Source organism: Pyrus communis, chromosome 8 (assembly GCF_041283825.1).
Source record: "Pyrus communis isolate YQ-2024b chromosome 8, ASM4128382v1, whole genome shotgun sequence".
NCBI classification, from domain to species: domain Eukaryota; kingdom Viridiplantae; phylum Streptophyta; class Magnoliopsida; order Rosales; family Rosaceae; genus Pyrus; species Pyrus communis.
This window is the reverse complement of record NC_142572.1, coordinates 16,066,498-16,091,833: the sequence shown is the minus strand read 5'-3', so window position 1 is coordinate 16,091,833 and position 25,336 is coordinate 16,066,498. Positions and strand designations below refer to the sequence as shown.

Genomic DNA, 25,336 nt, shown 5'->3' with positions numbered 1-25,336 from the left:
ATAAAACAAACAATTCGTTTACACAATAGATTCGACCTTCTTTTTGGTTCAAATATTTGACCTTATTCTCTGTCAAATTCTTAAAATCAAGTGTTTGGCTTGGTTGTGTGAGCGAATCCACAATTAGCAACATCGAGTGAGTTCTGTTGCCCCTGGTTGAGTGATTCCTAGGTTCTACCCCCCCCCCCCCCCGGGGGGCGTCTCTTCAAGACCCTTGGTTCTTGCACCTGCTTCACGTAGTTTTTGCTGAGGTGCACAAGGACAATACTAGACAATTGCTGAGAATGAATTCCACATTAATGGGACTTTGCATAGGCTACTAACTAAGTTGAGGTATTCTCCACATTACTAATTAATTTTATGATAGAACCTCAATTTTTTTTCAACAATAAACCGTATATAAAATACGGCTAGTCTTGTTACCTTTTCTTTTCAATTTAGTGTACCTCCAATTCTATTATAATTTCTAACCAAAAAAAAGAAAAAAACAATTATGATTATATGGTTGTAAGGGGTTCTATTTGCGCATGCATTCCTAAATTTTAAGTTCAATTTTGAAGTTGAATTCAAAACATTATTTAATTTAATATACCTAGGCGTGTGATGTGAAACACTAACATCACAAGCGTGTCTCACATCTCACTTCGCATGCGTAATTATTTATATTCTTATTCTATTAAGAGAAGAGTCCTTATCAACTTCTTCCCACGTTTTTTTCAATTTTATCCTTACTTTTGAATACACAATATTGACATGAGAAGGGTAAAATAGTAATTTTGTACATTTTGACAAAATGACAATCATATCCCTATTTTTCCTATTTTACCCTCACTTTTGATACATAATATTTACATAAGGAGGACAGAAAACAATAATTATGTAATATCAAGATAAAATATGCACTAATTAAGAGAAATTGTCCCACTATTATTTTTTCATACTCTTAAAAATTTTAAAAACTAATCACACTCCTTAATAAAAAAAATAAATAAATAAAATGAAATTGTTCACACACACAGAATGTGTGCTCATCGGCTAGTGACAAAGATGCAATTAAGAGAAGAGTCCTTGCCAACTTTTTCCCCCATTTTTTTTCAATTTTATCCTTACTTTTGAATGCACAATATTGATATGAGGAGGGCAAAATAGTGATTTTGTACCTTTTGACAAAATGACAATTATATCTCTATTTTTTCCTATTTTACCCTTACGTTTGATACATAATATTTACATAAGGAGGACAAAAAACAATAATTATGTAATATCAAGATAAAATATGCACTTATTAAGAGAAATTGTCCCACTATCATTTTTTTAATACTCTTTTAAAAATTTTAAAAACTAATCACACTCTTTAAAAAAAAATAAATAAAATGAAATTGTTAACACACACGGAGTGTGTGCTCATTAGCTAGTGACAAAGATGCAATCGTGCAGTCAAGATGTACACTTGAATTGTGAAAGCATTTTTCCGATTTCTACTTTATTAGAAGGGATTATAAGTACAAATCTCATAGTGTCGGTTTTTTTTTTTTTTTTTTTTTTTTTTTGACAAGATCTCATAATGTTGTTGAATTGAAAAACAAAAAAGCAAAATATTAAAAGATCGGCAATCCGTTGGAAGAAAAAAATCCTAATGCATTGACAGCTTCAATGTTTGGTAGAAAACATACAGTCGGTGTCACTATAAGAAAATAATCCAAATGCACTTAAATTTTGGTGATTATAAAATGAGGAAAATGGTTAAGGATTGATTATAAAATAAGGAAAATGGTTAAGGATGGTACTATCCATGCACACCTTTCTACTTTCACATATACCTTTTAATTTCTCAGATGAAATCAATTGAAGAGAATTAAAGAACAAAAATTAAACAAAAGGTGTGAGGTAGAAATGTGTGGATAGCACCACTCATGTTTTAAAAAATGTCCAATTTAACGTTAGCCTTCCAACTAGTCGCCAGAAACCCTAGATTTGAAACCTCAGCTGCCGCCCTTGCTTTTGCCCGGGGTCGGCGGTAACCGGCTACCCTCTCCCTGTAATCATCCTCCTTTTCTTCCATCTCTGTTGGTTTGAGAATAGGTGGCATGTGGGCTCGACGTTCTTTGTCGATTCTTCAGTGTTTTTGTCGGTTTCTGCTGCATTAATGTCTTTTGTTTTCCACACCTCCTATCTCCCTGTCGCCCCTTTTTAAACCCATACCTGTATTCTTCTCCATCTCTTCCCCTTACAGCCCACCTCACTTTCATACCCACCCTAACTTTTGCTCAGATCCTGTAGCGACGAACAAAAGATGGAGGTCGGGTCTATTTTCGTCCTTCATTCCCCCTACGCCACCTGGCAATGCCGGGTTCTCTCGAGGTCAAGTGTTCTACAGCTTCTGCCAAAGTAGGGGTATTTCACATGATCCCTTAGCCTCACCACTCATCCATCTGTTACTGTATACACTTGTAGGGTTTGGTGAAAGTGATTTCGATTCGGTGGCTATTGTTTGAGGCGTTCCTGGTGACAAAATCTGGTTTCAGTGCTTTATTGATTGCGGGTTTGTAACTTTTGTACTATGTTGTCTTGGTTGAATTGGCCACTCGGTCGTTTTCTCCAATGTAACTGCCTCGGTCGTTAAATTAGATGCAAGTGACTCTTTTACCATAGTGATGTAAATGGGTTGAACCATTGTTTGTCGGTGTGGGTTCGAACTTCTTTGGTGATTAATCTAACATCTAATTTAACAATATATCGTATGACAAGCAAAAAAAACTGCCTTGATTACTGCTGACAAAGCATTCGTGGTGGCACCGGGAGTTATACTTAGGTTTAATTATGTTGTTTTATTTGGTCTTTCTGCTTAGGTTTCTCCGGATAAATTTTGGATTTTCTGCCGTCCTTTTGGTTTGGCCCATGTAGCCCGTCTTTATGTTTATTGAATATAATTTGCGCCCCAAAAAACAAGAAAGAAAAAAAACGAACAAACAAAACCGATCTGATTTATCCATTTAATCCATCATCAGTCTCCTCAATCCTTTTCCACCAATCCTCCCCTCCCTCTCTCACTCTTTCTCTCTCTCAGATCAAATGGAGCAGCACTCAGATCCAAAGTGGGGAAGCCAAGGTTTCTGCAACCCTAAAAGATGCCACAGTGGCCCAGATATGGCCTCTCTGCAAAGACTTCTTTAATTTCCGCAAGTGGTTTCCAACCCTAGCCACTTGCTATGGGATCCACGGAACCAACGGTGAACCCGGCTGTATCAGATATTGCTCGGGTTTCTCAATCCCTCCAAGAGTGGTGAGACGTCCGTCAGCGGGTCCAAGGAACGATTAATAGCCGTTGATGATGCTGACCATAGTCTGAGCTACGAGATCGTGGAGAGCAACATTGGGTTCAATTCGTACGTCGCGACGTTCAGGATTGTTCCGCGTGGGGATATTGATGGTCGAGATGGGTAAGTGATCGAGTGGTCCATAACCGTTGATCCTGTGGAAGGGTGGGTTTTTGGTGATCTGGTGAGGAGGTATGAGGCTGGGTTGCAGAAAATGTCTAAGAGAATGGAAGATGCAATTTGTATTTGAACATTTCCTGCTGCCGGGCAGCCGGGATTCTGAATGCTGGTTCGAAAATTAAAATATATTTAAGGGCTAAAAGAACACGTCGCGATTTGTAATAAACATTAGCTTCCCTGGGGAAATACGCTCAAGTAATTATTCATTCAGCATTCCCTTCTCATTTCGATTTGCCATTTTTTTTGGTTCCTTCCACCGTAAAATTTTATAATATTATATACCCAAATTGACATGCTTTAAAAATGAGCATTCTCACGTACCAAATCGTGAGGGCAAATCGGAAGATGTCTATAAATTCGTATGGCATTACTTAAATTCTCTCATCACAGCATTAGGCCAAGATGCCAAATTTGAATTCCCTCGTTTTTTTTTGTTTTGTCAAACAATGGTTTTTGTTAGATTAGATGTTAGATTAGTCACCGTTGAACCAATGCCATCATGAAAGAGCTCAACACATTTCCAACACTGTGGTCAAAATTCTAAAAGACGCTAGGCACTAGTCGGGTGGCTGGTTGAAGCCTAGCGCCTAGGCGAGGCCTAAGCGGACTAGGCGGATTAAGTAAATTTATTATATATTGTATAAATAAGTGTCTATTTATACTTAACAAAACACATAATTGTATTGGTATCAATAAATTGATAAATAAAATGACATATAGATTATAACGTATTATAACACGTTGATAATATGAGGAACAAACATATACTAAGTGTTCATTCAAGTATTTAACAAGTCTCTTACATTTTATTGAAAAATAAAATGCAAAATGAAAGTTATCGATCTTTTGTTTAAGTGAGAGTCGTGACCAATGTAGGTGCCTAGGTGGGTTTAGGCAGGTATCTAGGCAGACTAGGCGGGCGCCTAAGCAGGTCTAAGAGTACTTTCTTAATTTTCAAATGCTTAGGAACTAATCGGGATGGTAGCTTGCCGCCTAGGCAACACATGATTGTGGTAAAGGGCCACTTGCAATTCCCTCATTATAATGGATAAACAATGCAACACATGCAATGGATAAACAATGCAACACATGCAACATTCTCGGGAATACTTTTGCTCACCCCCTAAAGTGGCAGTAATACTCAAGCCCCATTAATTGTTGTTAGCTTATTTAATTTGGGGGGTGATATACCCACCCACCAACACTATTTCTCTACCCACTTTTTAATGATACTTTTAACGACAACTCTAACCTTTTGCAAAATGACTTATAAGGCAATCTTTAACTATTTTATTCTTTTGTGTTTGTATTAAATTCTGAAAATAGAAGGAACAAAAACATGAGCCCAACAAGTTGAAACCACTACACACAGCACCAACCAAGTTGAATCCACTGTTTTCCTCATCTCTTATGTCAATTCCTTCCCATCCATTCAAAATCTTCATCAAACACCATAGACCCATTACAATTACCTTAAGAAACCTTACTCTTTTTCTTTTTCTCTCATACCCATTTATAGTTTCGACAATCCTTGTGGAACTGTGCTCAGTTCATCTAATTGACGTGGTTTTGATACCCCATTTTCTATGATTAGTCCTCTACTTGAGTTGTAATTGCTGAGAGTGACTACGAGGTCAACTGAGGATGTTGATCATCCTCATAGTCTTGATTACATTAGAGGCATAGTTGGTTGACGGTGAGAAGGGGGTTGCTTGCCGTTGAGTGGGTGGATGTGTGATGGTGACTAATTTTCTTTGTAAGGGATAGTTTAGGAATATCAGTGGGTGAGAAAATAGTATTTTTCTTTTTTACCTTTTGAGTGGGGTGGAAAATAAGATTGTGGAGTGGGTCTAGTAGCTCTCTTTAATTTTAAGATTCGTATTTTATATCAACTAAACTATATTAATTTAATAGTAAATTAAATAGGGGTGAGCATTTTTTGAGGTGAGCAAAAATGCACACATCTCTCTCATAGGCACTAATGACAAAGTTAGTTTAGCTGTATATTTAACAAGTTATAAAATCAGAATGTTATATAGGCCATGTGCACTAGCTGAGGCTTAGACCATTCCATGTGCCTCACAATTATTCGTTGTTAATTTCTTTGTTTATTTGTCATGGCAGAAAACCAAACACCATTAAAAAGGGAAGGCAAAGGTTACCTATTGTGTAACTTAGTCGAACTTATTTTTTTTTTTTTAATATAAAATATATCATTGCATCCAAATTTTTTTTTAAAAAAAAAAAAAAAAAAAAAAAAGAAGGCAAAACCTCTGGCCTCTCTTGGCTGATTTTTGCAACTTACACAAATGCTTGTCAATCCTTGATACATACTAACTAGTTGAGGGAGTCCCCGGCCAGCCGGGTGCGATCCGATATTGCGCCACTTCCTCCGACTGATCCTGCCGATGAGACGACCATCCGGTGGACCAAAGAGGTTTTACTCGAGATTGATCCAATCAAACATCGTTTGAGCTATGTGATCATTGACAACAATCTCGGGTTCAAGTCTTACGTTGCAGTAATGCAATTGGTCCCTGTCAACGGTGAAGATGGCAGCACGGGGTGCAAGATCAAGTGGTAGTTTGTTAGTGACCCAGTTGAGGGCTGGAAATATGATGATCTTGGAGGGTTCTTTTTTTTTTTTTTTTTTTTTTTCCTTTCTAAGAATGAGTCTCACATTGATGAAAGGAGGGACCTTGTATGGACTTATAAAAAGGTTGGGCTATTCTTCATATTGCCAATTGGTTTTATGGTGGAACATCAATTTTCTTCATGGTATTAGAGCAGGTTGTCCACATGTGAAGCCAAACGGCTACATGCGCTCCATGTCACCCTGTTGTGTTGTCCACGTGTTAGGTTTGAAATTTGTCATACGTGAGGGGGCGTGTTGAGAATAAGTGTAACATTGATGGGAGGAGGGATTGCATGAGCTTATAAGAGATTGGGCTACTCTCCATATTACCAATTAATTTTATAATGGAACCTCAACTTTCTTTATTTTTGACACTTCTACGAGATTGATAGCAAAGAATATGGAGAATGCTCTTCTATCCTCTTTTGGGTGAACATTGAATTGATTTTCATGCAAGTTAGACATATCTTATTGTAGTACGTAATGATTCATTACCTTCTGTTTGAATTAATGTCTATGATCTAGGGAATGTTTACTTGTCATGAAATGGATAAACAACTTCCCATAGTAATTTCATACTTACTTTTTAGGTATTAGATGCTCAAATACATATATTTTTTACATTCCTTAATTGTTTGTAAACTAACCAATCGGAATCAAGTCCATTCACAAGTTCGATTTTTAATAAACAGAAGAATAAAATGATACTCGTTCCTTGCAAATCCATTTCTCCAAAGAAACGAGCCCCTATATAGGCAAAGAATAAAAGGAGTACATGATGCAGCACAAAGGAAAAAGGATTACAAATTTAAATCCTTTGAAGAACCGATAATCTAGAATCCATCAGTTTTTTAAGAGTAATCTCAAAAGATAATTTGATTAATTGATAAATTGATTGAAAGATGATTACAATGAAGCAGCACAAAGGAAAAAGGATTACAAATTTAAATCCTTGAAGAACCCGTAATTTGGAATCCACCAGTTTTTTTAGAGTAATCACAAAAGATAATTTGATTAATTGATAAATTATTTGAAAGATGATTACAAGAAAAGCAACCAATGGCTTAAAAACCGGATTACAACTCCCGAGGATAACTCAAAAGTCTTAAGAAATTAAGATGAAAGTAAATGTCATTCATCAGACTACAAACAAAAAAGTTCACTTCCTTTTTTTTTTTAATTTTTTATGAAGAATTTAAAATGCAGTTTTGGAAGCCTAAACAATCGGTTTTGGCCTTAAACATGACATGATTCTACTCGTGACTCTCTTTCCAGAATATTTCTTGCTGCCTTTTCTATCGACTTATCAATTGAATCCAACATTTTCCAACTTTAATTCTTTTTTTGTTTTTTTTGTTTTTTGGTTTTTGATAATTTGAAACATTTTATTTCCTTTATATTTATTCGTCAAAATTAACTCTTATCTTGTCCTCTACATCAATACATCATGATGTTTGAACATATCTACCATGAATGTAACTTCCCATTCGACGAGGGAAAAGGTGAAAAAAATTAACGAGTTAAGTTAATTCACTAACCACGGTGCTTATCATGTTTGATTGCTTGAGTATAGCACGTGCTTGACTGCTTGTGGAAATTCAGATCGAGTAATATAATACTGGTATAGTTGTTTTCCGTTTTGGTTTCTTAATAATTATAGTTTTTATTTAGAAAACGAATACATTATTCAAGGTTAAATGAATAAGTACAAAGGATACGACACATTTATAATAAAAATCTTATCCAGAGATTTCAAGTTGATCAAAGAAAAAAAGAGTAGTATTGCGTCAAACCATTACATGTTATTGATATCCTCTAATAACAAATCTCGAAGCAAGTTTGATAACAAGTTGTTTCAAATATGATATTTTACCCTTGCAAAGCATCAAATTAAGGGCAAAAATCACATGGTTGTTTAAGTTCTTTAGTGACTCTTTCATTAAAAAAAATGACAAAATAACAAGTTGTGAGGTAACTCAAACGACTAGCAAACTGAGCAATTAATACCATATGAACGAGATTAAAATTTGAGTCAAACGAACCAAATATGTAAAAACCGATACAAGTACTGATCAATGCAAAGAACCTGTACGTATGCACCAATAAGTTTGATTGGCAATTTGGCAGCAGATCTTATCTAACACGTCAGTTGAATCAATTCTTTTATGTAATTTCAAGAAATTATATGTAGGTTGTGTCATGAATCCGTCGTTACATGTATGCACTCGTATGTATAGTTCATTTTAAGTTTCACCTTGCCGAAAAATTACATAAACAACTGGAGTCTATTTGGATGAGGGTCTAATTAAGGAGGGATCTAGAAGACTCGTGATTAGATTAAGGGATTAAAACAGGGTTTTACTAATTAAGGAGGGATCAAAACCGGTGCGATGTGTCCATTTCAGCCCATCATCAGAGTGTCCTCAACCCTTTTCCACCAAACCTACCCTCCCTATCTCTCTCTCTCTCTCTCAGATCAAATGGAGCAGCACTCAGATGCAAAGTGGGAAGCCAAGGTTTCTGCAACCCTAAAAGATGCCACAGTGGACCAGATATGGCCTCTCTTCAAAGACTTCTTTAATTTCCACAGGTGGTTTCCAACCCTAGCCACTTGCCATGGGATTCACGGAGCCAACGGAGAACCCGGCTGTATCCGATATTGCTCGGGGTTCTCAATCCCCTCCAAGAGTGGCGAGAAGTCCGTCAGCTGGTCCAAGGAACGATTAATAGCCGTTGATGATGCTGACCATAGTCTGAGCTACGAGATCGTGGAGAGCAACATTGGGTTCAATTCGTACGTCGCGACGTTCAGGATTGTTCCGCGTGGGGATATTGATGGTCGAGATGGGTGCGTGATCGAGTGGTCCATAACCGTTGATCCTGTGGAAGGGTGGGTTTTCGGCGATCTGGTGAGGAAGTATGAGGCTGGGTTGCAGAAAATGTCTAATAGAATAGAAGATGCAATTTGTATTCGATCATTACTTAAATTATCTCATCACAGCATTACGCCAAGATGCCAAATTTGAATTCCCTTGTTATTGTGGATAAACAATGCAACACATGCATCATTCTCTGGAATACTTTTGCTCACCCCCTAAGATTCCTATTTTATATCAATTAAACTAATACTTATCTAATAGTAATTAATAGGGGGTGAGCATTTTTTGAGGTGAGCAAAAATGCACTCATCTCTCTCATAGGCACTAATTATGTAGTCAGTTTATATTTAACAAGTTATAAAATCAGAATGTTATATAGGCCATGTGCATTATCTGAGGCTTAGAGCATATTAAGTGAGTGACAACAAGTGTATATGTTTGCCAGTGGCATATTGTATTGATTTTATAGGGTCTTCTTCTTCAACCTATTAACTTATCGGTTTGAGCCTTCATTTAATTCTAGTCTAGTTTATAGTAGTGATATTGTTTGTAATTAAAAACTCTATATTTGTTTAACCGTAAGGAGCTGCTACTAACACTCTAAAAATGTCTACTTAATTTCACTCTAAATTTGTAAAATACAAGAAAAGTTCATATTATACGATGTATAAGATGATATTTTAGAGTGCCAGTAATAGTACTTTTAAAACAATTATAGAATTCTAGCTTGAGCACCGACCAGTCCAAATGGTGTTTTGGTAAATCCCACAAAATCTTGTTCTTTAGCCAAACAATTTCATTTGGACTAGCATGTATATGATGAAGAATCTTTTTGTGGTTTTCAATGAAGAAAACCCCTATAAAGGCATACCACCATTCCATGTTCCTCACAATTATTTGTTGTTAATATCTTTGTTAATTTATTTGTAATGGGAGTAAACCAAATTAACACCATTATTAAAATGGGAAGGCAAAACCTATGGCGAGCTCAAAGGCCAAGAACGGAACAAGTTTGGCCTCTCTTAATTGGCTGATTTTTGCAACTTACACAAATGGTTGTCAATCCTTGGCACATGATACCCCTAGTTGACGGAGTCCTCGGCCAGCCGGATGTGTTTCGATATTGCGCCACTCCTCCGACTGATCCTGCCGATGAGAGAACCATCAAGTGGACCAAAGAGGTTTTACTTGAGATTGATCCGATCAAACACCATTTGAGCTAAGAGATCATTGAGAACAGTCTCGGGCTCAAGTCTTACGTTGCAGTAATGCAATTAATCCCTGTCAACGGTGAAGATGGCAGCACGGGGTGCAGGATCGAGTGGTCGTTTGTTAGTGACCCAGTTGAGGGATGGAAGTATGATGATCTTCGAGCTTTTTTTTTTTTTTTTTTTTTTTTTTACACTTCTATGGGATTGATGACAAAGAATATGGAGAATGCTCTTCTATCTTCTTTTGGGTGAACATTGAAATGGTTTTCATGCAAGTTAGACATATCTTATTGTACAACATAATGTTTCCATTACTTTTTGTTGAATTAGTGTCTACGATTTAGCTTATGTTTATGAGATGAAGTAAACAACTCTCCATGATAATCTCCTACTTGACTATTCAGGTATAAGATACCCAAATACAATTTTTTTTTTTTCATTCCTTAATTGTTACTAAATCAACTGTTGAGGCTCAAAAATGTCACATGCAAGTCAAATCAAATCTCAAGGCCCAATTGTCATACAAGGCTTAAGCCAGGTCCAAAATACATGCCAAGATGTGGAATCGAGAAGGGGTTATATCAGTAATCATGCCATGCTACATTAATTAAGCCATGCATTTGTGTAAATCACACCACAATCATGCAAATCCATGCATATTTATCATGCAATACCTTATCACGCTAATCACTATTCACGCTAAAGTAAGCCTAAGTTACATGTCTGGGGCTTGTCAAGTGAATTGTGGTGTGGATGGTTATGGAAGTTTGTCGGACGTATGTGGAGTCAAGATTATGGAAGACTTTGGGTTGCTTGGGAGCCCAAAGATCCAAGCCCATAACCTTTGTAGTCCACATGGGCAAGTTTGAGAGAGAACCAGCCTAATTTCCTTCTTTTCTTAGTAAGGTAACCAACTTGGTTAGGAAGAAACCAAGACTTGACCCTAGAGTCACTTGAAAGCCCAGTAAAGAGGCATGTAATGAAGGAAGAGGTTGAATTTCCTTTCCTAACTCACGCTGAATATCAAAGCCTGAAAGCCAAAAGACACGTTATAGGAAGTAACGTCTGTGGAAGGCTGACCCAGGAAAGCCGCACCTCGGGAAGAATGTCCACTGTAGGTTTCACGAGATCAACAGAGCCTAACTTCCTTGCACCAAAAGGGAAATGGCAGAAGAACAAGGGAGAAAGAGGAGGGAAGATCGACCCACAATTAGAGATTCCTTAGGAAACCTAGAGGGGAATCCTTCACCTACAAAAAGAGAGATTAGAAGCCAATAAGAGGGATCCCAATAACTCAGCCAAAAAAGACAGAGGTTCACACGTTAGAGGGAGGAACACAGAACCATCTTCCCACAACCTTATAGTTCTCTCCTAGACTTCTTTCAACCCTTTCAGTTAAGGAAAACCTCTTTAGAACACAGGAAGCCTGGATTACCCAACCCAAAACTCCACACAACTATGCAAACTCTCTCTCTCTCTCTCTCTCATGCTAAATGGATGACCTTCTAGCTTCCACACCATACCTTACTTGAGCAAGCCATTATTTGCTTAATCATGCTAATCTTCGAGTCATTGATCTAACCGAGATATTTTATGAGACGAGCTAACTCTTTTGACATATTCCTGGACTTGGTACAAAATTAAACCAAGAGAAACAAGAGGACGTTCTCAAAACCCTAGTCCACCTTGACCTAAAAGTAACCCTAAAACCAACGAATCATAATCAAGTCCATTCAAATGTTTGATTTTTAATAAATATAAGAATAAAATCATACTTATTCCTTTCAATTCCATTTCTCCATATAAACATGCCCTTATATAGGCAAAGAATAAAAGGAGTACATTCAAGGATGGAGGTAGCTAAGGCCCATTGGAGGCAACTGCCCTCGCTAATGTTTTATGTAGAGGGAAACAATCAAGATGGTTACATAACTTGAATTTATCATATTTAAGTATTTCAACTGATGAGTTGAAATATTCAAATAAATATGTACTTGAATTTATCATATTTTAGTACTTTAACTGATTAGTTGAAATATTCAAATAATATGTATATATAATAAGCTATTATTGGGAAATAATGTCTGCATGCTGGCTTAAAGAAATTTAAGAAGAAAAGAAAAGCAATAAAATTATAGAAGAAATTCTACTATCATGGATTTTTTTTTTTTTTTTTTCAAGTCTTGAGGTTAAGATAGACCCCGTCATACAAAGTTTTTAGCTCCGTCCTTGAGTACATCATCATGTTTGAACACATCTACCATGAATGTGACTTCACCAGTCGACCAGGTAAAAAGTGAAAAAAAAAATTACTTAGTTAAGTTAAATCACTAACCACGGTGCTGCTTATGTTTGATTGCTTGAACATAGCACGGGCTTGACTGCTTGAACATAGCACGTGCTTGACTGCTTGTAGAAATTTAGATCGAGTAATATAATACTGGTACAGTTGTTTTCCGTTTTGGTTTCTTAATAATTATAATTCTTATTTTGAAAACGAATACAATATTCAAGGTGAAACGGATAAGTGGAAAGGATATGACACATTTATATTGACAAATCTCCATCCGGTCAAATAAAAAAAGAGTATTCCACATCAATCTATTAAATGTTATCAGACAAATCTCCAGCCAAGTTTGATAACAAGTTATTTAAAATATGGTCTTTTACCCTTGCAAACAGGAAAGGGCAAAATCACATAGTTGTTAGGGATTCTTTCATTAAAAAAATGATAAAATCACAAGTTGTGAGGCCAACAGGATTCTCTCTGGATTTTCTTTGTGACGTATAATGAACTGACACGATAAGTAGTGTTATAGATCCGTCCCAATATATACACATATTTATAGTTCATTTTAAGTTTCACCTGCCGAAAAATTACAAAAACAATTAAGAGTCTATTTCGATGAGGGATTAAAAAGAGGACTTGGGATTGGAATAGCCTAAAAGGGGTTTTGGAAGTTCTAATATTCAAAGGAGTGTGAGAAGTAAAAATGGTGTGTGGATAGCACACCACATTTTTAAACACCTTGTTTGGGTTATATTAAGGAGGGATGTAGAAGACTAACATTATATAACCTCTAACATATATAACCACATTATTGCTAAAGGTGAATTTAAAACACATTATTGCTAGCTTAATGTGAGGTTTAGCCCACCCCCCCCCTCCCCCACCCATTTAATGTAGATAATATCGTTTGTTAAAAAAAAAAAAAAATTGTCCCTAGATACTAACCCATATATATAACATAGGGGTTGATCTGTGACACCACCTCTTTAACACAAATTTTGACACGATTTCTAAATCATTAGGTTAAAACGTCTTAAAAGTTTCTATGCAATGAAACCTCCATCTGTTTTACCGAGAAAATCTTAAAAGTTTCCATGCAATTGTAATGCAGTCTAGCTATGCTTACATTTCTAGCCTCTAACGTGTTGACCATGTAGTTGCAAGTATATATATTCCACATTGACAAAGTAAACCGCTAACCTACAATTGATATTGATGCTGGGGAGGCCTCCACTTAATTGCAAAGGAAGGAATGGGAAAACTTGTAAAATAAAGAAAGTAATAGAAGACTTACTACCCCATAAGCCTTGCATTTTTTTAAGCAATGCACTTTAATATGTTCACCAATGATATAAAAAACTTTTTCTTTATATTAAAAAAAAGAAAAGTAAGAGAAGAGACTTAATTGACAATATCATGTGTTTACCAATGCACTTTAACATGTTTATATTTTTGATAGTTGCACAAACCTCCCCATAAGCCTATTATATACTTAATCAACATGGGTATAATAGGATAAGTACAATTGTGCAACAATAGGTAAAAGAAGAGAGTAAATTTAGTGACATTTTAGGAAATCATGGTTGGAAGTGCTGGTATTAGAGACTCAAACAATTATTTTTTTAAAAAAAAAAAAATTAAGGGGAAATAGATACATTTGATTTGCAGAAAGGGTAATGCTAGGGAGACTAAATTTGGGGACTAAATTAGCAAACTAAATGATGTGTCATTAATCAGAATAAGCATGTTTATCTACGCTTAAGTAATAAATCAATCATTAACTTCCATGTCCTTTAGTTTTCAAAATTTAGTCTCCAAATTTAATCTCCTTAGCATTACCCTTTGCAAAAATGATCATGTTCAGTAACAACAACATATTGATCATATATCGACGACATAACGATGATATAACCACAATACAACAATAATATAATAACGACTGATCATTTTTGCAACGAAATAACAAATATGTTTATTGTAACTAATTGCCAAAATTTAATTAGCTTCAGAATTCAGATTAAGAGATTTTGAGATCATTTATTAGAAGAAAAATTGTTTAGATTAAACTTTGTATAATAACATTGCTGGAAAATTACAATAAATAATCTCTGTGAATATATAAAATACAACAAATACAATAAATAAGAAAGAAGTCACCAAAATGATAGAGATACGGCTTTGGTTGAGGGGTGGAGAATCACTGCACTTAAAGCCGATGTTGCGCTCTCTCCCAAGTACCACGGTGCAAAAAGATCTATTGCGCGTCGACCTCCAAGATTCAACAACCAAAGGACTTTGCTAGATGTGCACTCGTAATAACAAAATTGAAGCAAAGTCAAAAGATTAGTACCCAACAAAAAGAAGAGAACAAGATTACAATGATTAACAAGTTAAAGAATGAAAGTTCGGCTTTGTGTCTTATTTTGTCTAATATAACTTTGTTTCTTTTACCGTTGATCTAATATTATTTTTTTTTGTTTGTAAATAAAAAAGCTGTAAACTCAAAATTTATAAATGGCGAGTTCGTGATTAATTTTATTTCCACCACACTTAAAATCGTATATAGATGGTTGTGTGTGTGTGTGTCTATATATATATATATATATATATATTTTTTTTTTTTTTTTTTTTTTACCAAGTCAAATTTAATATTTTTTTTCGTACAGTGCAAGTCAACTTTCCATTTTTTGTTTTTTTTTTTTTTTTGGCACATAAGTCAACTTCCATTTCACCTAACATGTAAATTTATTAATTATGAGTGAAGCATCTTTTTGAACCTTATAAATACATCGTGTCACAAATAATGTTCCATTATAACCAATCATTCATGTTTCCTTTGTTTCCTAGCTATCTCTCTCATCATGCAAGAACCCGCAGAGTCCAGAAAATGGGAGCGCAAGACAACCGCTGTGCTCAAAGCCTCAGCAGCCGAAAAAGTTTGGCCTCTCTTGGCTGATTTCTGCAACTTACACAAAATCTTCCCCAAACTAGCCACATGTTACCAAGTCGAGGGAGTTTCCGGCCAACAGGGTCTGATCCGGTACTGTGAAACTCCTCCTACCAATCCCGCTGATGAGTCGACCGTCAAGTGGGTCAAGGAGAAGCTACTGATGATTGATCCAATCAAACGGTGCATAAGCTATGAGATCATTGAGAATAACATGGGGTTTCACTCTTACGTTGCTACCATGCAAGTAGTGCCTACGAACGACATTGATCAGGATGGTGCTTACGGGTGCAAGATCGATTGGTCTGTTGTTTGTGAACCGGTCGATGGATGGAGATCTGAAAATCTTCAGGAGTTTCTTGAGTCTAATCTTCAATTGGTTGCAAAAACAATGGAGCATGCTCTTCTATCTACTTAAATATATATATATATATATATATTCATGTTTTTTTTTATCAGTCTTTTCATGTTTATGCAATATGTAATATGTCAAATAATTAAGGTTCTAAACAACGCTCACAGCTAATCTGGCGGTGGACAGAGGCCTAGCACCTAAGCGGATTTATGTAAATTTATTAATATCTTGTAAATAAATGTCTATTTACACTTTAAAAAAAAAAAACTATACTTATATGGATAATAAAATAATGATAAAATACAAAAATAGAAGTAGAAGAATACACAAATTACATCCATCCAACACGTTCAATATTTAAAAAACAGTAAGCATAAAATCATAATGAGGAGTATTCTTGGATGATACACTAAATTCTTCTTGTTCATGATCCTTGCATTGGATTGGATGTCGACTAAACTATTTAACGTTGTTGTATCTAGTTTATTTATTTATTTTTTTTTTGTATGTATCTCCTCAAAAGTTCTCCAATTCATTTCACAATTGGATGAACTTGTAGTTAATCCATCCTTTGCAAATTAGGTACACCATTTCCATAAGTATACCACCATGAAACTAAAAAATAAAAAAAGTACACAACTAATAAAAAAATAAAAATAAAAAATCAAATCCGCCTAGCTCTAGATCGATTTTTTAAAACGATTTGCCCTAAATCGTGACGGGTCTTCACTTAGGCCGATTTTTAGAACACTGAAAATAATGACTTCATATAGAATAAATAGTTATGATGTTTCTGAAACTAGCCGTCATCAAATTAGTAATGTAATAGTTTAAATATCCTAACCCAATTTCAACTAATACAAAACATTTTGTGATAAAACCCCGCACATGAAGGATTGTGCATGTGGTAATTACCAAGTTGAGGATAATATCGGAGTTGATGGAAGTGGGCCTTCGACCCGTCTCTCTGATAATTCTACAGACTTCACCATTCTACAACCATATTCTTTGATATCGTTGCATTATTTTCCTATCAAATATTATTGTTGACTCAGTTTTTCTATATGCTGGTCAATCAAAACACCCATATGTATTGTGTAATTGGAAATGCTTTTAAAATAATTATAAGAGTTTCTTCAAATTGTAAAAGTGCTTCTGATGCTTTTTGAGAAAGCACTTACATTTTTATTAAAAGTTTTGATGTGCTTTTAATGAAAACACTTTAAAAAAACACTTATGAACAAAAGTGTTTTTCAAAGAAGCCCGAATTCCTTACACTTTTTAGTTAGAAATATTTACTCAAACAACACACATAGGGTGTAATCTAGTTACAAAGAAACTTTACACTTTTAAAATTACACGCACCACTCTAACAGTGTGAAAAAAAAAAAAAACAGTTTGATATGTTTTAAATTTAGATAACATGGTTGATATTTTCAGAGTATGAGGTATATTAAAAACACATTTATTTATTTTCATTCTTATACAACTTCAAAAATAATTAATTATATATTTTTAGTTATCAGGTGATTAATTAAGAGTATTTTGTTATGAATAATTATTCAGAATTATTTTACTGTTAAATGTGAACTACCTGCCCACGCGCCACCGATCAAGTACCAAATATACGTGATAGAAATACAAAATATGAGGTGGTTTTGGTAACCCAATATCAATTTCAATTTGTTCACGTGCCACCAACAGAAATTACAAAATACAAATTTGTTCTTGAGCCAAACGAATTTCATTTACCCTAGCGAACACATGATGAAGAATCTTTGATGGTCGAGTGAGAAAATCCTTATAACTAAATGTTGCATAAGCCATGTTTCTCATAAGTAACTGGTACATGTTGTCCTTTAAGATTGCATGGTTAGAACACTAATGCATGTGATAATAAATATTACTATATTGAAACTCTAACCTAGTGAAGCTCCAGCAGCTATGGTATTCGTTGAGCCGAGAAAAAGAAACACCAAGTCTTCTACAAACTCCTAGTCAAGATTGGGTTCAGTTGAGTCCTGAATTTGATGAAATTTTACAAGATTAGAATGAATAATTATAAGATTGGTGAATGCTTCTTTTTAAATGGACTATAATATCTCTCAACGAATGTCAACCTTGTCAAGGATCCCACTGCCAACTTAAGTCTTGCTCAGGAGTACCTAATTTGGCACCAACGCCTTGCCATCCCTCAGAACCAGTGTCCACTTTGTTTCCAAACTTTTGTTAAAACTCACATGAATGTGAGAATTGTCAATTGTCAAAAACCACCGAACTTCTTTTTGTATCGTCTAATTAAGTTTAGAACCAATAAGTTATTTAAGGTTGTTCACTCATATATCTGGGTCACTCTCGTGTATAATCATTTGATGGATACAAGTATTATGTCACATTTGTGGATGACTATTATAAAGTCACTTGGTTGTATCTCTTGAAATTTAAGAGTGAATTGTTTGATGTTTTCAAGGATTGTTACCAATCAATTTTCATCTAAAATAACACTAAGGTCACACAATCGCACTAAGTACACAACCAATAACATGTCCAACTATTTGAGCACTCATGATATTTTGCACCAAACTAGTTGTGTTGGTACCCCACAACAAAATGGTGTAGCCAAGAGAAAAAAAATAATAAGGACTTGCTGGAGAAAACAAGGTCCCCAGTGTTCCAAATGAATGCACCCCAGAGGTTCTGGTCCTAAGCACTTATCACTACTACCTGTAGGTTGCCTACTCGTGTGTTAAATGTTAAATCACCTTATGAAAGGGAGAACCATGGACTTGTCTCATCTCAGGATCTTTGGATGCACTTTCTATGCACACATTCAAGCTGCTCATCGTGATAGATTGGAACCTAAGGCTGTCAAATATGGATATTCTAGTCCTCAAAAAGGTACAAATGTTACAACCCACACACTGGGAAACTGGCAGTGTCTAGAGATGTACGATTTAATGAGCTCTCTCCCTACTTTCACAAGGATTCTGAGAATGATCATAAGGAGGAGGATGCGATCCTCAAAATTCCTCCATTGAGCATCACTTCATTGAAAAACCACGTCACTAATAAAACAGAAGAAACATTGTAGAAGAACCTCAATACAGAAGCGACACAGAGAAAATTACAGGGGGGCAATAATATAAGAGAAAATCAAATAAACGTCGGGAAGATCTTCGAACCAAGATCAATATTGATTTGAGTATAGGGCAAGGCAATGGGCAGCACCATTAGCTTGGCGCAAATATGGGTGATATTAGCTCTAGTGATTGAATCGAGGAAAGTACGGTACATTAACAAATATCTTCAGAAACAATTACCGTACCATTACCACTTGGTATAAAAAAAAAAAAAGCACAAAATCGATATGGTATAGTGTAGTAATGGTATGATATTGTAGAATGACAAATAATTCCACCCCTAAACTTACCTACAGTGCTTCAAAGGTCGATGTAGCATCCCAAACTCCTAACCCAACTCCATCTGATATTAGTTCCTCCATCACGTCCCATGATTAATTCAGAACACAATCACTTTAGCGTCTTTATTTTGATGTTAGAATTTTTCCTTAAATTAATTGAGTGTGTTGCCATATATGACGGTTGAAGAATCTTTCATGAGTAGTCAACAAATTAACAAGTAAGACAAAATTACCTCTCCAGTTGCCATAAGGATCCTCTTCAGATCTTCTTTGTGAGTTTTCATCAAATAATATTCATATTTAATTTCAAATACATGTATTTAAAATAAACAGACACGATTTAAGAATTCCGATATCCTTACAAAAAGGACCCCCAAGAGGATCCTCGTTCCTCCAGTTGGCCACCAATTAAGCATCCACCAAGTAAAATAATTGACGAGGAAACGAAGAATCTTGCGTGACTCACCTTTCCACTCAAACAGCAGTCAACACACACAAATATATGGACTAAATAAAACGCACAAATTTTCACTTTCTCCTTTTCGAATCTCTCTCTCTCTCTCTCTATTTCTCATGGAGGAAGAAGACGATCAGAAGCAGTCCAAATGGCAAGGCAAAACCTCCGCCGAGCTGAAACGCACGGTAGCGGAGCAAGCCTGGACGGCCCTGGCCGATTTCTGCAACTTACACAAGTGGTTCCCAACGCTTGCCACGTGCCGCCAAGTGGAGGGCGTCCCTGGCCAGCCGGGTGTGATCCGGTACTGCGCGAGTGCGCCTGTTGATAATGATGAGTCCAGCATCAAGTGGGCAAACGAGAAGTTGTTGACCATTGATCCGATCCAACGGTGCTTGAGCTACGAGATCACGGAGAGCAATCTCGGGTTTAAGTCGTACGTTGCAACAATGCAAGTAGTTGCGATGGACGGCGGAGATGGGTGCAAGATTGAGTGGTCGGTTGTTTGCGATCCGATCGAAGGGTGGGGATTGGATGATTTTCTTTCGTATCTTGATTCTTCTCTTCAGCTGATAGGAAAGACGATCATGGAGCATGCTCCTCCATCTACTACTAATTGATATTTTTGTGTGCTTATAGTATTAGCATGTTTATGTATTTTGTAATGAATTTCTCTTCGCGTTTAGCCGTGCACCCGACTTCTTAAGTTCCATCTTTCTCTTCGTTCAATAATAAATACCCTCGTGTGAGAATTACCCACAAATTATCTTTTGCTTTTTTGGGGCTTATGATTAAAGCCCTATGAAAAATCGGTGAATTTATGTCAAAAGGAAGGAGTTTCTAGCTAATTTGTTTGGAGCATTCACCACAAATTTTGTGTGGACTGATTTCCAAATATCATCCGGAAAAATAAAAGGTTTACATTATGCGATGTGATGCGAAAACTTTGCTTAACGCTAACGTTATAAATTGACCCAATAAGAATCACATGCACATCATAGTGGTTTTGGAGAGATTTTTCAGAGTAGACAGAACACGAAGTGATACACCACGTGTCATTATATAAATGATAAAATATATATGTTAAAAAGTTAATAACTTAAAAAATAAAATTTTCAACCATTTATATAAAAATACGTTGTGTATCCGTATTCCGGTCACATTAAAAAAATTCACATGGTTTTGTGGCATCAATCATTATCGTTTTAAGTTATCCTAGCATACTCAACAAATACACAACGACCCACCGTGACTTGTGAGCATGAACGATAAATACTAGCACCATTCCTATTGCCTCTCAAAACAAAAATACGTACATGACAAAAGTGAAACGATTGGTTAAGTCAATATGTGGTTGAACATTGATCCAGAAGATATGAACATATTCTTTATACACATTTAGAAATCAATCTTGCTATGTAGCTAGGAAGTTAGCTACATTGGACCACCGAAAACACCTCACCCTTCCACAGAATGTGAGTTTTTCTGATGCTCTCCGGTCTCCATCCCCAACTTCATAACCGCGGCAGGACCAAACGAAAAACGACACCAGCGTTGAAGAATGATCACAACAAACCCGCTTAAATGTAAATAACTTTCAACTGCTAAAATTATGTAGTAGGATATATGGCCTAACTGCTTCAAAAACGAGGATTCCCTACGCATGTAAGTTTCCGATGCTTTTCTTTTTTTTTTCGGAATAGGGGTAGGCGAATTGAATTACAGGCCGTTAACATCTTCGACGCCAGCACTCAATCTCTTATCCATCCAGTCAATTATATCCTGTGCAATCTCTACACGCTCCGGCTCAAACAGAAGGTCGTGCAAGAAACCATCATAAAGCTTTATATCTTTGAACTCGGATGCTGCCTCATTGTAGAGGTCCTGGGAGGCTAGCGGATCGGTGACTCTATCAGCAGTACCATGAAGAACAAAGAAGGGGATATTCACAAACTTAAAGTTCCGTGTCAATTGAGTGGAGATCCGCAATATCTCATAGCCTGTTCGGACCCTGATTGGACCTGTATAGACCAGGGGATCAGAGTACTTGGCCAACAATTGTGCAGGATCCCGCGACACTGGAATTCCCCTCTTGTTTGCACCTTTAAACTGGAACTTGGGAGCGACCAGAGAAACAATTGGAGCCACAGCCTAAATTCGGACATCAGAGAGAGGTTTGTAAGATGTAAGCAACCATATGACGATCATGTGTTCAACACAGTTTCAAGCTTAGGGAAGAAAAAATCGCCTAAAAGCACATAAACATAGTTTGGGATGCAGTAAAGCACATACCCCAACAATTGGATGCGCTGGCTTAACGCGCAAAGCTGGTGATGTCAGTACAATACCCTCTAGCATTCCTTCAATTTGAGGGGTGGCAGCCGCCTACACAATCGTTAAGCAATATTAATGATAAACTTAAAACTCAACGAGTTGGACGGTCAGTAGATTTTTGGATGGCATACCTTCAAAACAACAGCTCCTCCTGTTGAGTGCCCAAAGAGGAAGCATGGTACTCCAGGGTTCTCTAACCTAATCTTCTCCAAGAAAGCACCCTATTGAAAGAGTAGGATCAAAACAGTCAAACTTCAGGGGGATTTAAAGTAGAGCCACTTGGAACCAAACATACAGTACATAATATTATGAAGAAAAGAAACTAAACTCCCATCTATGTAGTCGAAAATGCTATGTTTATACAGAAAAATCCTAAATATTTGAGATGAGGGGATATCCAATTATCCATGCTGAGTTGAATGGAACTTCATGATTTATAATCAATTGGAGAAAATGCTGCTGAACTTACAGTATCAGCAACAACATAGTCAAGTGAAGGAACGTATCCATGCAATCCATCGCTGCCGCCATGACCTACCACAAAGGGAACAATAGATTAATATAAACGCAAATCCAACAACTTAAGAAATCATCCGAATTAAGTAGTCATGTCCACATTTCCATTCAACAAACTCCTAGCATAATGCAAATGAGGTATTCCCACAAGTCCTCACAAGGTCCAGACATAAATAATGCAAAAGAGCTCAAATTTCAGTATCATAAGACTCCATTATCCTCTCTTCCTCCCTTAGGCATAAACCACGCGTGGACCTTAAAACGTAGTGATGTTTGGTTTGAACCATAAAAGCAAAAGCGCCAAAACGAGTACAAATCTTAAAAATTTAGCTACCTATCCAGTCCATTGCATACACCCCAAAGTTGCATGAGGTTAGTTGCCTTGCAAAATCAGCATATCTTCCACTGCAAACAAATATAAAGCCAAATTTCTATTAAACCAACATAACTTCAAGAAAAACCCCATCAAATTACAAAAGAAAATGCTCCTGAAATTTTACCTATGCTCATTAAGCCCATGTATGATGATCAAAATACCCCTGAAATTTCAAAAAATTAAAAATAATAAATTACTAATGACAATCAGAACTTGCGAAGATTATACAGAACAGAAGCAACGGCAAGAAACCCAAAACTGAAATTACTTGCTAATTTTTCGGTTAAATTACGCACAATACAGAACAATTTTAAAATTTAACAACACGTGAAATACAGAAAATTATAAAATTAAATTAAAAAAAAAAAAACCAATGAAATTACACAGAAATTCAGACGATGAAGAATTTACCTTGGAATACCAGAGACCGGGAACCATGAGCGACAGAAGAGGGCGTTGTTGCGACCACCAAAGAACAAGAACGTGGCAGAGCGGTACCAGCAGTGGGCGTCGCCGGTGTGATACCCCTCAGCCAATGCTCTGCGCCTGAAGGTGTCCTCCTCCTCTCTCCTGAAAGCCGACTTTCGCTTCTTCGACGACGGCGCATCGAGCAGTGACTCCGAGATTCCGCTGCGGCGACGGCGGGGTAGGAGGAAGAGGAGGAAGGAGAGGAAGAAGGTGTGGATGAGGAGGAGGAAGCCTCTTAGGGTTTTGAGGATCGGGATTATGCGGTTGCTGGCTCCGGAGGTCAGCTGCTCCATCTCCGCCGTCGACATGGCCAAGGAATCGACGGTGAAGATCGAGAGAGGGAGGAGAGGGGAATTAGATTCCGGGAATCCAATTCGGGAGAAGAAACGCAGAAGGTGGAAAAAAAGGAAACGAAATGGAAAAGGAAGAAGGAAACGTATTTGCCGGTTTCATTGGGATTTTATAACGTAATTTGTCGTTTCCGAAATAGTAGCGGTCAATCTTGGGCGTTGATTTTAGTGGGTCCCGGTTGTTCACGGTTTGGATTTGGGGTTTGTTAACTAATGTGGTGCCGGGAGAAAGCGGGAAGAGCAAGGAGGATTAATTGCTTTGTGGCCTGGTGACGTGGCGGGATCGTGTTGGCTGATGGAGTGGTGATTTCGGCTGTGGACGGTGGGATTTTAAAGGTCTACGTCAAACTTTTAATATGTGGACAGGCAGTTGGCCAGATTAAGGTGCGCGCAATTATATACGTTACGTTAGTTTTGGCTGAGCAGCTCGGCTCGAATCATGCACGGCTTGTTTGAGCTTGACTTTGTATTAAAAAATTTTGTTTAGAAGCGTTTTTATTAATCCGTAACACGATGAAGCCCATAAACTATGTGCAAGCAAATACAAAAAAAAAATATATATATATATATGAAAGAGAAATAAGTTTTCGAGAAGAGTAATTTTAGGTGATTAAATTTCTAAATCAAATAATGTGGACGTTAATAATTGAATTATTACTTTAAGTATTGATTAACGTGCTTATTTTCTATTAGTGATACATGATGTGTTTTGCAAATTTAGTTTAAAATTTCAATCTCCCTAACATTACCCTTTAGAGAGACGTGAAAGAGAGAGGGAGACTGAACGTGAGGCTTAAATTTTTATTTTATTAAATTAGAGATACGGTATGATGACATGTGGGTTAGGGAAGAAGAAAAAAACAACAAAAATATGTTGAAGTTTTTATTTAAAGTTCTAACAATGTTTTTGCAACTTAAAAATACTTTTTAAGTTTTTTTGGTTAAATGAAGTCAATAAGCACTTTTGGTTGTCAAAAAATATTTTCGGTTAAAAGCAGTCCCAAAAGAGTAGCACATCGAGTGACTATGCCATAGGGGTATTTTCTTAACCAACTAATAATAAGGACAATAGGATTAGGGATATTATGACTTGTTTTATTTTGATAATTACGTACACAAATCACATTACCATTTTTATCTCTTATAAATGTATCAATTTACGATTGTGTCTTAAATTAGTAATTTACGATTGTCACCACAGAAATTTTATGTGTTATGATACATACTTGATTCTCACTGTATTTTCCAAAAACTCAAAACTCAAATGAACCACATCCAATTTACAGCAAATCAACGGCAGTTAAATAAGATTGAATTAAATCTGATTTACAGTTAATTAACATAGATTAATTCCATCTTTAGCCGTCAAGGATTAAGCTGCCAAATTGAGCCAGCCAAGTCCCTTGTTCAAAATTGCCAGCCAAAGAGAGAAGAATTATTTTACAAGAGGTATACAAACCAGGAGGATCCTAGCCGAATTATTTTTGTGAGGATCTTTAGGATCCTCTAATTATATTCGTTTATCGTAATAATATGTTCAGAAATCATTATAAATTTTTTTTATTTAAAATTGAATATAAACAGTATCTGACAAAAATTGACT

General features: G+C 36.3%; 4 protein-coding genes and 1 pseudogene across 4 annotated transcripts; 4 read left to right on the top strand and 1 right to left on the bottom strand.

Moving 5' to 3' along the window:
- Window positions 1-3,072: 3,072 nt before the first annotated feature.
- On the top strand, window positions 3,073-3,624 carry LOC148695188 (lachrymatory-factor synthase-like; annotated as a pseudogene).
- Window positions 3,625-8,362: 4,738 nt separating this feature from the next.
- On the top strand, window positions 8,363-9,224 carry LOC137716991 (lachrymatory-factor synthase-like). Its single transcript, XM_068456317.2, has one exon. The coding sequence runs from the start codon at window positions 8,523-8,525 to the stop codon at window positions 9,156-9,158; it is 636 nt and encodes a 211-aa protein (XP_068312418.2). The 5' UTR covers window positions 8,363-8,522; the 3' UTR covers window positions 9,159-9,224.
- Window positions 9,225-15,346: 6,122 nt separating this feature from the next.
- LOC137717350 (lachrymatory-factor synthase-like) lies at window positions 15,347-15,923 on the top strand. Its single transcript, XM_068456681.2, has one exon. The coding sequence runs from the start codon at window positions 15,374-15,376 to the stop codon at window positions 15,875-15,877; it is 504 nt and encodes a 167-aa protein (XP_068312782.2). The 5' UTR covers window positions 15,347-15,373; the 3' UTR covers window positions 15,878-15,923.
- A 3,830-nt stretch (window positions 15,924-19,753) lies between these two features.
- LOC137718451 (lachrymatory-factor synthase) lies at window positions 19,754-20,452 on the top strand. The gene has a single exon (XM_068458005.2). The coding sequence runs from the start codon at window positions 19,809-19,811 to the stop codon at window positions 20,307-20,309; it is 501 nt and encodes a 166-aa protein (XP_068314106.2). The 5' UTR covers window positions 19,754-19,808; the 3' UTR covers window positions 20,310-20,452.
- A 575-nt stretch (window positions 20,453-21,027) lies between these two features.
- On the bottom strand, window positions 21,028-23,828 carry LOC137717487 (uncharacterized). Its single transcript, XM_068456870.2, has 7 exons — window positions 23,327-23,828; window positions 23,040-23,078; window positions 22,874-22,944; window positions 22,493-22,557; window positions 22,155-22,244; window positions 21,982-22,074; window positions 21,028-21,840 (listed from the first exon to the last, which is right to left on the bottom strand). The coding sequence occupies exons 1-7, from the start codon at window positions 23,689-23,691 to the stop codon at window positions 21,409-21,411; spliced, it is 1,155 nt and encodes a 384-aa protein (XP_068312971.1). The 5' UTR covers window positions 23,692-23,828; the 3' UTR covers window positions 21,028-21,408.
- Window positions 23,829-25,336: the final 1,508 nt, after the last annotated feature.